This window comes from Oncorhynchus mykiss, chromosome 19 (assembly GCF_013265735.2).
Source record: "Oncorhynchus mykiss isolate Arlee chromosome 19, USDA_OmykA_1.1, whole genome shotgun sequence".
Lineage (NCBI taxonomy): Eukaryota > Metazoa > Chordata > Actinopteri > Salmoniformes > Salmonidae > Oncorhynchus > Oncorhynchus mykiss.
The window spans coordinates 43,135,897-43,152,191 of record NC_048583.1 but is presented as its reverse complement, the minus strand read 5'-3'; the positions used below and the strand labels follow the sequence as shown (position 1 = coordinate 43,152,191).

The 16,295-nt window shown below is 41.3% G+C and overlaps 1 protein-coding gene and 1 pseudogene across 1 annotated transcript; both read left to right on the top strand.

Moving 5' to 3' along the window:
• Window positions 1–3,727: 3,727 nt before the first annotated feature.
• LOC110497927 (leucine-rich repeat-containing protein 74A) lies at window positions 3,728–10,670 on the top strand. The gene is made up of 13 exons (XM_021574403.2): window positions 3,728–4,801; window positions 4,936–5,111; window positions 5,727–5,834; window positions 6,065–6,158; window positions 6,264–6,313; window positions 8,020–8,101; window positions 8,242–8,327; window positions 8,444–8,638; window positions 8,724–8,819; window positions 8,902–9,045; window positions 9,275–9,379; window positions 9,539–9,624; window positions 9,953–10,670. The coding sequence occupies exons 1-13, from the start codon at window positions 4,693–4,695 to the stop codon at window positions 10,566–10,568; spliced, it is 1,947 nt and encodes a 648-aa protein (XP_021430078.2). The 5' UTR covers window positions 3,728–4,692; the 3' UTR covers window positions 10,569–10,670.
• Window positions 10,671–12,761: 2,091 nt separating this feature from the next.
• Window positions 12,762–15,992, top strand: LOC110498359 (annotated as a pseudogene).
• Window positions 15,993–16,295: the final 303 nt, after the last annotated feature.

The window sequence follows — 16,295 nt, the reverse complement described above, 5'->3', positions numbered from 1 at the left end:
AAGCATAGCAGTGTGAACAGACAACATAGTTACATATGGAGTAAACAATTAACAAGTCAATAACACAGTAGAAAGAAGGGAAAAAAAGTCTATATACAATGTGTGCAAAAGGCATGAGGAGGTAGGCGAATAATTACAATTTTGCAGATTAACACTGGAGTGATAAATGATCAGATGGTCATGTACAGGTAGAGATACTGGTGTGCAAAAGAGCAGAAAAGTAAATAAAAATAAACAGTATGGGGATGAGGTAGGTAAAATTGGGTGGGCTATTTACCGATAGACTATGTACAGCTGCAGCAATCGGTTAGCTGCTCAGATAGCAGATGTTTGAAGTTGGTAAGGGAGATAAAATTGCTGAAGTTGTTGACTTTTTGCAATTCGTTCCAGTCACAGGTACCAGAGAACTGTAACGAAAGGCGGCCAAATGAGGTGTTGGCTTTAGGGATGATCAGTGAGATACACCTGCTGGAGCGCGTGCTACGGGTGGGTGTTGCCATCGTGAAATGGAAAGGAGGGGAAATAACTCCCACCATGCAGCAGGGCTCCTTCAGCTATGGGGTCTTTGTAATGCAGGTTTGATAGTTATATTTTCAATAATGAAAGGTTAGCTGTTATGTGACAATTAGGCCAAAAACTCAATTTTTTTTTTTTTTTATGTTTTTGGGTCCATGGCCAGGAAGCTCCCCAGACCTTAATCCCATTGAGAACTTGTGGTAAATCCTCAAGAGGCGGGTGGACAAACAAAAACCCACAAATTCTGACAAACTCCAAGCATTGATTATGCAAGAATGGGCTGCCATCAGTGTGTGGCCCAGAAGTGAATTGACAGCATCCCAGGGTGGATTGCAGAGGTCTTGAAAATATTGACTCTTTGCATCAACTTCATGTAATTGTCAATAAAAGCCTTTGACAATTATGAAATGCTTGTAATTATACTTCAGTATTCCATAGTAACATCTGACAAAAATATCTAAAGACACTGAAGCAGCAAACTTTGTGGAAATTAATATTTGTGTCATTCTCAAAACTTTTGGCCACGACTGTAGATGGCCAAGGAAGTTGCACAGAACTTCCCCAACATCCCCTCCCAAATTGATATGGAACCTTCAAAAACACATGGAGCAACTGCGAAAAGAAATGGCTGAGGATATACTAAAATGTCTGGTATGTAATGACATTTAATTCAAAGTAAATGTAAATTCTTTGTTTATGTAGTTGTGTGGGACAGCCATATGTTCAGTTCATGCCTATGATTTCAGAGTTCAACAAAGCCAACAACTGCTTCATGTGTGCCACTGATAAATAACCTGGATGTGGCCCAAAGACTGACTGGGTTAGTAACTTTATTTAACATGTTTATAATCTTTTGACAACACTGACGGCATGTAAGACAATTTATATAACACAATGGGATAGCTAATTTGTCATACTGCATTGATATTTGATATTAATTATAACGTGTTACACAGAGTAAAAAACACAAACTGGAAGTGCAGTCTGTTGTTGAAAATGTATGCTATACCCCATCCACACTGAAGAGGCTCTGACATGTACATCAACCAGGGATAAAGAGAATGTTAACACTGTGAAATGTTTCATACTTAATTGAAGTTAAGTGTCTGTTCACTTGTTGGAAAAGATTAGTCTACAATTTCTATTTAATTTGGCAATATTCAATTTTTATTAATTGATTTACTGGCCAGCATTACTGTGGTTACATGTTTAGTATATGTATTGACCAGCAAACCCACTGCAGCCCACCTCACTAGCTCACTCTCCATCCCTGTTCAGTATATGTATTGACCAGCAAACCCACTGCAGCCCACCTCACTAGCTCACTCTCCATCCCTGCTTTGGACAATTAATAACATGACTCTCGTACTTTGCCCTTTTCCTTTATGGTTGATATTAACGATGAAAGGGGATATGTCTCTCTCCTATTGTGTACCACTGTTAAATACTGTGGGGGGGGGGGGGGGGGGGAAATAAGTACTTAGAACTACCAATTATTGTAGATAAATATTAAAGAAAAGGGTAAACACAACACTGGACTGAACCCCCTAATTGTCAAACTAATAATAATGTACAACAATATAGAAGATACATGACTAGAGGTTATGCAATATGGGTGTATATCTACTGCATGCTTCTTAGTGTGTAATTGACATGACCAAGGAGCTATTGCAAATTTGAAATAATGAAAAATGTATGTTACACCGCGTGATTTTTACAGTACACAAACAAGAGTGTGCAATATAGAAGGGTAGTCAACAGGACATTAGGTCACATGACCAAGGAGTTATTGAAATTCTAAATGTTGAAAAATTCATGTAAAACCATGTGAGATGAAAATGGACAGACTAAAGGATGTGCAATGTGTAGGTCTACTGAGTGGACATTCTGAACCTTGTTTGAAGTCACTAGGTCACATGACCAAGGAGCTATTGAAATTCTACATTTGGAAAAATTATTTTAAAATCTTGTGATATAAAAATGGACAAACTAAAGGGTGTGCGATGTGTGTCTGTGCCATCGGGTTAGCTACAACCAGTTTTGAAAGTGTTTGGAGTAATGGTTAAAGAGCTATTGAAAAATGTATTTTGTCACTATGTTGACGGTCCCTAACTGCTGTTGGTGGACGTGAGGAAAACAACAGGCGAATATCCAACTCTGAAACGTACTTTACCTCGGTCGCTGTGCGCTGTAAACGGGACACAAGAAAGCAGAGCAACTGAAATTGAATTCAACGACGTGCGCGCATCAGGCTGTAATTTCATAAAGTAGATGACTCATTTATGCTCGCTTGTGACTTGTAGTGCAGCGCATCGCGGTGGTTTGACATTCCCAGCCTTAGTTACCTTGGTCGTCAATTTTTGTTCAAAATATTTATACATTGAAACTGAAATTGTGCATCCTGAATAGGTGGAGGCAGCAAACAACGTACCAGGCCAGCTGTGATTTAAAACCTGATAGCAATATTTTTTGGACTACCAAGAAATGTATTGGTGAATTATATTAATCATGCATTGAACTGCATCCATTTATTTTGCGAACAATGCCCTACTGTAGTTCATGTAACTTTGAGTAAAATATATCCTATTTTTAAACCTCTTATAATGTTGGTTTTCAAGCATAAACTGGGAGATGTGTGTGTGTGTGTGTGTATGTATATATATATATATATATATATATATAAATAAATAAAAGTTGAAGTCGGAAGTTTACATACATCTTAGCCAAATACATTTAAAAACAATTCCTGACATTTAATCCTAGTAAAAATTCCATGTCCTGTCCACTTAAGAATGTGAAATGTCAGAAATAATAGTTGAGAAAATTATTTATTTGAGCTTTTATTTCTTTCATCACATTCCCAGTGGGTCAGAAGTTTACATACACTCAATTAGTATTTGGTAGCATTGCCTTAAACAATTTAAACTTGGGTCAAATGTTTCGGGTAGCCTTCCACAAGCTTCGCACAATAAATTGGGTGAATTTTGGCCCATTCCTCCTGACAGAGCTGGTGTAACTACTCAAACACGCTTTTTCAGTTCTGCCCACAGATTTTCTATAGGATTGAGGTCAGGGCTTTGTGATGGCCACTCCAATACCTTGACTTTGTTGCCCTTAAGCCATTTTTAAACTTCTGACCCACTGGGAATGTGATGAAAGAAATAAAAGCTCAAATAAATAATTTTCTCACTATTATTCTGACATCTATTATTCCAATGTTGTCAACTGTATTCCAGAGTTCCGCTATTGGCTCCTTGATTTGTCGGTATATTACGTTTTTGCCGTTGCCGCGACGACGTCACAGCATCATTTTGCCTTGTTGCGGCACACATGCAGTCAGTCCCCTTTCCTAGCGTTTTGCCTCCTCTCCCGCCGAACATTCCTCCCCTTTTGTGCCTGTGTGTGGATTGTTGCTGTCACTTCTGTTTGCGGCAGAATAGAGTGGAAAAAGTCGCTAAATGATATCAAAATCATATAAACGCCAAAGACAGTCTGAAAAGTAGATGATTTTGTCGCTAGAATCATTTACCAATAAAAAGTCGATACCAATAGCGACAACGTCGCTAAATTATCTGGTCTGCTAGCTATGATTGTCTTTAAATTCCTTCAATAATCATACCTCAATGCAATGTCCTTGCTAAATGGAATCATTGCGACGTCCCAAATTGACATTTTTGAAATGGTTAGGTAAGGGTATGGTTTAGGATAAAAACATCCCAAGGATTCCAGGTAGAACTAACCGTGACTGCTGCAACCACCTCAGTGCCCGATTTGAACATTTTACTGTAGATTTAAAGATGACAGTGACAACAAATAAAATGAGTTCAACAACAAGAAAGCTGCTCATGTAGGAATATTTGTAGAAGATTGTCATGGTCTGGAACTAGGAATGCAGCATTTTGTTTGTGCGTTGTAGGTAAACACTCAATAGGCCTTCTCTTAGCCTTTCCCTGTGAGTGGTGAATTCTTTATGACACACCATGGTCACTTTAGGATTGAATTACAGTTTGGGACAACTCATGTGGGTATTTGATTTCACTGTTGCAACAACAGTTGCTCAGCCCTCACAGATACCAGTGCATAATGTGGGAAGAGCCAAAGTCATAACGGGAAGTAAAATACAAATTCAACAAACATGTTTTAGACCGGGAGTATGTGACTGTTAGGACAGAGAAGATGTCTGTCCTATCTCTCAAGTCCCTCTGCCTAGCAGATAATGACAGTCCATCCTCTGCAGAAGACCTAGACCTGGAGGATAAGTGGGATACAGACCTGGAGGTTGATGGTGAGTAGGCTATTATATTGACATTTTATGGATAATAACACATCAGCTCAGTGTTGTTATTACAATGTATCATTGTTTGTATTGTAAGTTGATTTGTTTGATGCATGTCTCACACTGATGGTTGTCATTGTTAGAGGTGAAAAAGACCAGAAAAGACACATCGACTGCTGAGATATACCTGCAGGCCTGCAAGCTGGTCGGGGTGGTTCCTGTCTCCTACTTCCTCCGGAACCTGGGCACCTCCACCATGAACCTCAACCACCATGGCCTGGGACCTCCAGGGGGCAAGGCACTAGCCATCGCCCTGGTGGTAAGTCTGGTGGACGTCTATTAACACAATATCCACTTCAAGGAACGCTCTATATGTTCAAGGAACGCTCTATATGTTCAAGGAACACTCTTTGTGTTCAAGGAACGCTCTTTGTGTTCAAGGAACGCTCTATATTTTCAAGGAACGCTCTATATGTTCAAGGAGCGCTCTATGTGTTCAAGGAGCGCTCTATGTGTTCAAGGAACGCTCTATATGTTCAAGGAGCGCTCTATGTGTTCAAGGAACGCTCTATGTGTTCAAGGAGCGCTCTATGTGTTCAAGGAACGCTCTATATGTTCAAGGAACGCTCTATATGTTCAAGGAACGCTCTATATGTTCAAGGAACACTCTATGTGTTCAAGGAACGCTCTATATGTTCAAGGAACGCTCTATATGTTCAAGGAACGCTCTATGTGTTCAAGGAACGCTCTATATGTTCAAGGAACGCTCTATATGTTCAAGGAACGCTCTATATGTTCAAGGAACACTCTATATGTTCAAGGAGCGCTCTATGTGTTCAAGGAACGCTCTATATGTTCAAGGAACGCTCTATATGTTCAAGGAACGCTCTATATGTTCAAGGAACGCTCTTTATGTTCCAATGTTTCTTCTCAGACTGACATGCACATCACCAATCTGGAGTTGGCAGACAACTACCTGCTGGCTGAGGGAGCCAGATACCTTCTAGAGATGTTAAAGGCAAATTTCACCATTCAGCATCTGGTAAGTTTGTATGAGATGGTCTTTAGGCAGCTCTTTGTAAGAAGGTAAAGTCATTGTATCTGGTATCTCTATAACATGTTTATTCAGAAGTGGGATATGTATGACATGATATGTCCCACAATCCTTGATTTGATTTGAATCTGCCACAAGAGGGCATAAGAGTCTTGCGGGTCATGCTTTCATGATGGAATTATAGCTCTGTGTTAACATGCCCACTGTTTGTCCCGTAGGATTTGTCCAACAATCACCTACAGTCTGAAGGGGCTGAGTGCATTACAAAAATGTTGCTCGATAACATTTCCATCAAATCCATCAAACTTTCAGGTAGTACACACAGATTTGAAAATGGAAACAAAAATAATGGTCTGTTAGATACTATATTTCTCTACTCTATTTCTGAATCTTTTTATATAAACAATTTCTTCACAGGGAATGGATTCATAGAGGACGATGCTAAAAGTTTTGCAGATGCCCTGGCAGTAAGTGAAAAGAAATTACATTCAAACATGCAGGTATATTGATGATATTACTGTCACTGTCAGTCTATAGCTACAGTGCCTTGCGAAAGTATTCGGCCCCCTTGAACTTTGCGACCTTTTGCCACATTTCAGGCTTCGAACATCAAGATATAAAACTGTATTTTTTTGTGAAGAGTAAACAACAAGTGGGACACAATCATGAAGTGGAACGACATTTATTGGATATTTCAAACTTTTTTAACAAATCAAAAACTGAAAAATTGGGCGTGCAAAATTATTCAGCCCCCTTAATACTTTGTAGCGCCACCTTTTGCTGCGATTACAGCTGTAAGTCGCTTGGGTTGTCTCTATCAGTTGTGCACATCGAGAGACTTTTTCCCATTCCTCCTTGCAAAACAGCTCGAGCTCAGTGAGGTTGGATGGAGAGCATTTGTGAACAGCAGTTTACAGTTCTTTCCACAGATTCTCGATTGGATTCAGGTCTGGACTTTGACTTGGCCATTCTAACACCTAGATATGTTTATTTTTGAACCATTCCATTGTAGATTTTGCTTTATGTTTTGGATCATTGTCTTGTTGGAAGACAAATCTCCGTCCCAGTCTCAGGTCTTTTGCAGACTCCATCAGGGTTTCTTCCAGAATGGTCCTGTATTTGGCTCCATCCAATTTCCCATCAATTTTAACCATCTTCCCTGTCCCTGCTGAAGAAAAGCAGGCCCAAACCATGATGCTGCCACCACCATGTTTGACAGTGGGGATGGTGTGTTCAGCTGTGTTGCTTTTACGCCAAACATAACGTTTTGCATTGTTGCCAAAAAGTTCAATTTTGGTTTCATCTGACCAGAGCACCTTCTTCCACATGTTTGGTGTGTCCCAGGTGGCTTGTGGCAAACTTTAAACAACACTTTTAATGGATATCTTTAAGAAATGGCTTTCTTCTTGCCACTCTTCCATAAAGGCCAGATTTGTGCAATATACGACTGATTGTTGTCCTATGGACAGAGTCTCCCACCTCAGCTGTAGATCTCTGCAGTTCATCCAGAGTGATCATGGGCCTCTTGGCTGCATCTCTGATCAGTCTTCTCCTTGTATGAGCTGAAAGTTTAGAGGGGCGGCCAGGTCTTGGTAGATTTGCAGTGGTCTGATACTCTTTCCATTTCAATATTATCGCTTGCACAGTGCTCCTTGGGATGTTTAAAGCTTGGGAAATCTTTTTGTATCCAAATCCGGCTTTAAACTTCTTCACAACAGTATCTCGGACCTGCCTGGTGTGTTCCTTGTTCTTCATGATGCTCTCTGCGCTTTTAACGGACCTCTGACTATCACAGTGCAGGTGCATTTATACGGAGACTTGATAACACACAGGTGGATTGTATTTATCATCATTAGATCGTTAAGGTCAACATTGGATCATTCAGAGATCCTCACTGAACTTCTGGAGAGAGTTTGCTGCACTGAAAGTAAAGGGGCTGAATAATTTTGCACGCCCAATTTTTCAGTTTTTGATTTGTTCAAAAAGTTTGAAATATCCAATAAATGTCGTTCCACTTCATGATTGTGTCCCACTTGTTGTTGATTCTTCACAAAAAAATACAGTTTTATATCTTGATGTTTGAAGCCTGAAATGTGGCAAAAGGTCACAAAGTTCAAGGGGGCCGAATACTTTCGCAAGGCACTGTAGCTACTTGCAATATCTCTCCCTTTAGAGCAACTACAGAGTGAAGGAGCTGGACTTGAGCCACAATCAGTTCTGTGGGAGAGGTGGGGAGCATCTGGGCCAGATGTTAGGTAGAGACCTTTTCACTTTGTATCTCACATCATTACGTCTGAGCAGTCTCATGGAGTATACAGGCAAATGGAGTCATTAGGGTTAGAATCATGCACAATGTGAGTGTTTTGCATCTGCTGTCACTGACGTAATCCTACAGCAAACAATGAAGCTCTGGAGGTACTAGACTTGAGCTGGAACCATCTGAGAATGAAAGGAGCTGTGGCTTTCTGTGCCGGCCTCAAGGTTTGGATAAACATACTCAACCCAATTCGCACATTTAAGGTGTAAGTTTGTATAAAAAAAAAAATAAGAAGTAAGAGTAAAACAGTATGTGATGAAAATACCTACAATTCACATAGGTGAATGTGACCCTGAAACACCTGGACCTGTCCTGGAATGGCTTTGGGAATGAGGGGGCCTTGGCTTTAGGAGAGGCTCTGAAATTCAACAACACTCTGGTGTACCTGGACCTCAACAACAACCGCATCACCAACGAGGGGGTGGGCATGCTGTGCAAGGGGCTGGAGGCCAACGACACTCTCAGAGCACTGATGGTAGGTGCTTGATGGACAGGGCACACACCCATTGACCTGTGTGGTATGAAACTAGGGTGACTTTCTATGTTTTGTGTCCCCGCAGCTGGCTTATAACTCTCTGACAGTGGAGGGGGCGCTGGCTCTTGTTACTGTGGTCAAGAACACCCCCAAAACTGCTCTAGAGGAGATCAACATATCCGTGAGCGTTGTTGTTCTCTTCTTGATGTACAGAAGTGTTTTGGTCCCTGCATTTGAACTGAATATTTTGTGTTTGTGTGTAGAATGTGTTGGTGAATGAGAACTTTGTGCAGCTGCTGGATCTGACATGCCAGGAGCATCCCTCTCTAGAGGTGCAGTATGCAGGGGTCGGGGGCTTTATTGCTAAGAAACCACCCAAACGCCTTGACCCAATGAAAGTAATCCAGGTACTGTGGTAGGATACTGTTACTCATAAAACAATTTTAGTCATGTAGAAAAGTGGTAATCACAAGTGATATCACTGCATACCAGAGCATTGTATTTTTTTTTGTTTACGGCTAATTCTACAAACTAGGACTTATTTTGTCTGTTTTTAAAGACAGTGCAAGATTTTAAATAGGGAGGAATTTTAAGACGAAAAACCCTGTCGCAACTGCTCTATTCTTTTCTTTGAAGGATTATCTGGATGAACGGAAGCTGCGTCTTTGGGACTTCTTTCGGAAAATCGATAAAGATGGGACAATGCGAGTGCCTGTGGCAGACTTCAGGAAGGCTGTGCAGGTCTCAAACTAATTGCTCATTCCATAGTCCCTGACATTTGCTAGGTCTGTTGCGCTAATGCATTTCCAATGCTCCAAGATGTACTTTATATTGAAGTTAGTGGCCAGCTAGCTCATAGTCTTTATTTGTTTACTCTTATGTCTTATGTAACCATTACAGCAATCCAACATCCCCTTGGATCGATACCAGATTGAGGAGTTGATTCAGAGACTGGATCGTGAAAGGACAGGGATGGTAGACTACAGGTGGGCTTTTATCATAAGAACAAACTGCCAGAGTGGGGAGACTATTATGGGTGTGTAAAGAAAACACCTAACATCAGCAATAACCTGAGAACTGAACAGAAACTAGTCATAAACTGTCTACACCTGTTTACCCTACAAACAAAACATGAGCAGATCTGTATGGTCAGAGTTTTGAAGTAGGGCAGTCTTATCTATGTGTAATTGCTTGTAGTGCCATGCCAATGTTTTCCCCATTCAAAAGCTGAGAAAGTCCAGTTTACATCTGACTTGAAATGAAATGAGTTTAAGTGAATCATCACATTAAATACATTCTTTGGTTTCTCCTCAGGGGCCTGGCCGACACCAGGAAGCAGATGATGCGGGACCACCGGCGGCAGCTGCGTAAGGTGGAGTCCCGTCAGAAGAAAGAGAAGCAGAAGAGCGAGCGCATCCTGAAGACCTTCCAGAGCGCCGTGGAGGCCAACACCCCCCGCAGCTCCATGGTTATGTCCCCAGGGGGCACCAAGGAGGACTCCAGTGGCCCCCAGCACTTCTCTGCCACCCCACTCAGCTCCTGGCACCACATTGTCATGTCCAACAGCAGCCGCTACTCTGTCACAAACCTGAGCAGTGAGCACATCCACCTCCCCATGCTAGGGGGCAGCACCCACCAACGGCCCACCAGTTCCCCCACCATGCGCTCCTACTCCCAGCCCAACCTGATAGATGACTCCCAACGATACCCCCAATCCAAACCCTCCTCGGCCCAGGGGATGCTCTCTGACTCCAACCCTGATGTTGACCACACCAAGCTGAGCCCCAATGCCAACCACCTGACCAGGTCCAGTCCAGCACTGAACTCCAAGCAGCCAGACACTAAAACCAAAACCACCAAAGTGAAGAAAAAAAAGAAACGCGTGGATAAAACTCCACATGAACAGAATCAAACACAATCATCAAAGTGACTGCTGCTGCTGTGTCTTACTATGCAGTAACCGCTCCACTGACCCATCGTTATACAGTGGGGCAAAAAAGTATTTAGTCAGCCACCAATTGTGCAAGTTCTCCCACTTAAAAAGATGAGAGAGGCCTGTAGTTTTCATCATAGGTACACTTCAACTATGACAGACAAAATGAGAAAGAATAATCCAGAAAATCACATTGTAAGATTTTTAATGAATTTATTTGCAAATTATGGTGGAAAATAAGTATTTGGTCACCTACAAACAAGCAAGATTTCTGGCTCTCACAGACATGTAACTACTTCTTTAAGAGGCTCCTCTGTCCTCCACTCGTTACCTGTATTAATGGCACCTGTTTGAACTTGTTATCAGTATAAAAGACACCTGTCCACAACCTCAAACAGTCACACTCCAAACTCCACTATGGCCAAGACCAAAGAGCTGTCAAAGGACACCAGAAACAAAATTGTAGACCTGCACCAGGCTGGGAAGACTGAATCTGCAATAGGTTAGCAGCTTGGTTTGAAGAAATCAACTGTGGGAGCAATTATTAGGAAATGGAAGACATACAAGACCACTGTTCATCTCCCTCGATCTGGGGCTACACGCAAGATCTCACCCCGTGGGGTCAAAATGATCACAAGAACGGTGAGCAAAAATCCCAGAACCACACTGGGGGACCTAGTGAATGACCTGCAGAGAGTTGGGACCAAAGTAACAAAGCCTAACATCAGTAACACACTACGCCGCCAGGGACTCAAATCCTGCAGTGCCAGGCGTGTCCGCCTGCTTAAGCCAGTACATGTCCAGGCCCGTCTGAAGTTTGCTAGAGAGCATTTGGATGATCCAGAAGAAGATTGGGAGAATGTCATATGGTCAGATGAAACCAAAAATAACTTTTTGGTAAAAACTGAACTCGTCGTGTTTGGAGGACAAAGAATGCAGAGTTGCATCCAAAGAATACCATACCTACTGTGAAGCATGGGGGTGGAAACATCATGCTTTGGGGCTGTTTTTCGGCAAAGGGACCAGGACGACTGATCCGTGTAAAGGAGAATGAATGGGGCCATGTATCGTGAGATTTTGAGTGAAAACCTCCTTCCATCATGCAGGGTCTTTCAGCATGACAATGATCCCAAACACACCGCCCGGGCAACGAAGGAGTGGCTTCGTAAGAAGCATTTCAAGGTCCTGGAGTGGCCTAACCAGTCTCCAAATCTCAACCCCATAGAAAATCTTTGGAGGGAGTTGAAAGTCCGTGTTGCCCAGCAACAGCCCCAAAACATCACTGCTCTAGAGGAGATCTGCATGGAGGAATGGGCCAAAATACCAGCAACAGTGTGTGAAAACCTTGTGAAGACTTACAGAAAACATTTGACCTCTGTCATTGTCAATACAGGGTATATAACAAAGTATTGAGATAAGCTTTTGTTATTGACCAAATACTTATTTTCCACCATCATTTGCAAATAAATTCATTAAAAATTCTACAATGTGATTTTCTGGATTTGTTTTTCTAATTTTGTCTGTCATAGTTGAAGTGTACCTATGATGAGAATTACAGGCCTCTCTCATCTTTTTAAGTGGGAGAACTTGCACAATTGGTGGCTGACTAAATACTTTTTTGCCCCACTGTATATTTTTATTGGAAATATTCATAATAGGTGTTAATAATAATAATTACATAGAGACCATGTATTACACAAAATAAATATTATTCCAGTATACATGGCCACGTTTCATGCAAACCTTATTCTTACCCAGCTAAATTCGATGGTATGATTATCTTTAAATGTATCGGGTTAGTTGAATTGATGTGCCTTAGCTCAATACTATGAACTCTTTGGTTTAAGATACCATTTAGTACCAGGACTCTACCCAAGACTGTTCCTAACAACTCATATGGTCATGATACAGCTATGGTCAATGACCATGTCGACTTTTCTCTTGAGATATTTCTCTTTTGTACGATTTAAAACTTTTGGTCTTGTGGTTGCTCATCTGTGTTCTCTGTCAGATCTCCTCCATGCTGGTGGTCCTGACCCAGCTGGAGTGGTACAATGAGAACCTGCTGCTGGTGACCCGTCGTGAGTACATCAAGATACCGCTCAAACTGAAGGAGTGTGATAGGCACCACAACCAGATCTTCATATAATGAGGTGTATTAGTACTTATATAATGATGTGTATCAGCCAAATGAAGGTCAGTTGTGGCTAATAAGCCTGACTATATCTTATATAAAATACTTTAAATGTTTTTTTCCATGCTGACAACAGTCCCTTATGCTGATAGCAAATTCAGTTCCAAACTTAAAGTTAGAGGAAATGTAGTTTTGGGCTGTAGACTTTGTTAATCTTCATGTACTGTAGGTATCAAACTGTGTCCCCAACATTATAGCGGGATATTGTGATACTGTATTAGGGGATAATCTCTCTCAATATGCAGCACGTTGTTAAGAATTAATTAACAATAACCCCCTTCATTCCTGAGTATACTTAGTCTGCTCATTATTGATATCTAACCACATAGAAAATAAAACGTGTTCAATTTAATTTGAAAGTTTACATGTGTAGACTACAGCAAAGTCTTGAAAAAACAAATGTTCCTTGTTCCCTTGTCTAAAAAATACTACGATAGACCCAATCCGCTTTGGCCATCATTTCCTGTAAATTAAAGAATCATTTACAAAAGCCATTTATTATATCAGCAATTTATTATTATTCAAACATGCATAACAGTATTGATCGGACTATGGAACTCTGCTTGAGTGAATTAACTACTAAAATGTGGTTCATGGAAAAACTAGGGAAGAATCAAACACTTAAACCAGTACTATACTTCTTACCAACATACAATCTAAGTCCCATGAGGGGAAATAAAGTAATATTTGTGTGCTGGAACTTGCTAGGCTATATAATTGGAATAGGGAGGAAAAGGTAGGGAGGACATATGCTTATGTCAACATATGATAGATATCCTGCCACATTGCTGATGACTGATAGTAAGGTTACGCGGTTGATAATATCAGGTACCATCTATAACATGACGTCATCATATGTCCATATGGCCTGTTTCTCATGAACTCTATGTCCACATCATCATTGTGATCAATAAAAGGATAAGAGACAGGTTTCAGAAAATTGTATTTGAGTATTTTAACAAACAAGGATGCCTGCATATATTGTGTCAAGAATTGAAGGGAGTCTATTACGCAACAGCAGTAACTTTGGGAAGAAGCAATATGTTTCTGATGACCTGATAGGAGGGTCTTTAAAAATACAGAGCGAACAGACAAGGAGACTCACCAGAACAACACTTGAGACAAGATGGCTCCATTTCTACTGCTCCTGACTTTCCTTTGCCTTGGCTGGTAAGGGACTTTCATTTTCTCCTTCCACTTAAACTTAACAGCTAGAGATACTTCCAAATAGACTGCCAGTTTACTACCATTGTGAAGTACCACTGTGAAGTTTACTCTGATCTTGTATTTTCCTCCAGCCAATAGAGGACTGGGACTCTGGCAATGTGACTGCATCTGTAGGGGAGTCGGGGAAATGCCTCTGTCATGCGTTTCTACCTAACACCACCTTCCCTGCCGACCGTGTGGAACACATGCAGCAAGTCACCAAGGATCTGATGCTGGAAGTGGGAATCCAGATAAATAAGGTACTGTACTGAACACCATGAGGTGTAAGCCCCCTGAACAGGATTACAATCATATTGCATTTACACACCAGGTTTTAAAGTGATGTTAAACGTTGCCTACTCCAGTAAATGGAACGTCTTGTAAACCTCGGAGGAGATGCATGTGTATATTTAACTGAGACCTCATTCACAGTATAGCCTACTAGATATCTTACACCAGGACTACTACCTGTGTCTCTCTTGCAGCTGGACAGTTCCAAGGGAAAGCTGGTGATCTTTTTGGCTGAGCTGAGGAACCTGACTATGAGAGTTGAGATTGTGGAGAGCGGCCCTGACCAGTACATCCGACTGGACTTCGAGCTTCTCAGGATCGAGCTGAGAGAGTTTGAATTGTTGGTGACACAGCTGAAGGATTCCCTCAACTCCTCCTCGCCTGTGTTCGACAGCCTGTACACAGAGGTAAATGTGTGATAGTCATTCCGATATATTTGTCTATCTATTAATGACTGACAGTGGCATAATAAATAAGTGACAGGCAATATGATGCAGGAGCAAGAGGAATGTTGCTGTGTGGAACTAAATACTTATTTGTCCTTAGTACACATGCATCCATAGATTCGCAACATGAGCCTGATTGTGAACCAGTTGGAGAGCTATGACAAGAGTAACCTGGAGGCGATCCATATTGAGTTTGGAAAACTGCAGAAGAAGCTGGAGGAGTGCCAGAAGAACCAAGAGGAGGGCATAAACCCAGATATTGGTAAGGAGCCTCTGTTATGGTAGCATTGTTGACATTGTATCATTACATCAAAGCAGTAGTTTGTGGATTTGTTTCTCATACATATTATTAATAGCCATTTATATTTCCCCCCAGGCTCCTGCAACCACAAAGGCATCGCCAGTGTTGGGAAGCCAGTGGTCAGCCAACTGAATGCAAACCTGAATGCAGGCTACAGATTTGGGGGGTGGGGGAAAGACTCAAAACCCAATCGTGGCTTTGAAACAATGTATTTGTATGGTGCCTATAGCAGTGCCTCAGTGAATACATTTTATCTTTATTCTAACTATCAAAATCTGGTTTTAAGGAATTCATTTAAACAACATACCTTACCAAATGGATGGCAGGGTACTGGCAACAATTACATTGTTCATGGTAACACCCTGTATTACCAGGAAAAACAGCCCATTCAGCATGGCTAAACTGAATTTGACCACATCCAAATATGACTACAGAGTAATTGAAAAGGCCAGTGCAACGTTCTCATACAGTTTCTCAGCCAATCAGAACATGGATTTCTCAGCCGTAAAATGGTCATTGCCAAAGTAAACGAGGATGAATTTGGTATAGAGGATGTATGGAGTACCGGTGTGTACAAATCATTGGTAGGTAATACCTTCATGGTGTGTGGTGTTCTCTATGCTACTAGACCAGTCGATGTTCACACCGAGGAGATATTCTACTCCTATGACACCAAAACAGAGCAGGAGAACTACCTCCGCATTCCATTTGAGAAGTTCCAGGATGCATATTTAAACCTGCACTACAACCCTATTGATCAGAAAATCTACATGTACAACAAGGGCTACTATGTGTCCTATAGTGTGAAGTTTATCAAAGACTAGATTCCCCCTCTGGTCTAATCGTATCTTGATTGATGCGACTGATATGACTTTCTGACAGCATGGGGCTTTGCTGAATAGATAGATATTCATTACTTTGCCTGATGCATTGACATGCATTCTAAAATCATGTCTCTTGAATTCCTTAAATAATATCAAACTGAAGCATTGAAATAACTGTATGTGTTCTATTTTGGTTCATTTGAAATTGGATTGAAAAATAAAATGTGCCTTATTATCATTACTAAAATTACCCAGCCACTGTGTCAGATTCCCTCCCATTACATAGGCAGTCCAATGAGAAAGAGTATTGGGGTGCAGTATCCCACCCCTTAATTTTCAGTCGAATTTGAGTCAATCCGTATAACTAGCACCTCAATATGACTCATCCCCAGTATGATATCAGACCCCTCCCACCCTAGCAAAGGGCTGATGGGCTGGGCCTCTCCTTTCCTCCCCTCCTTT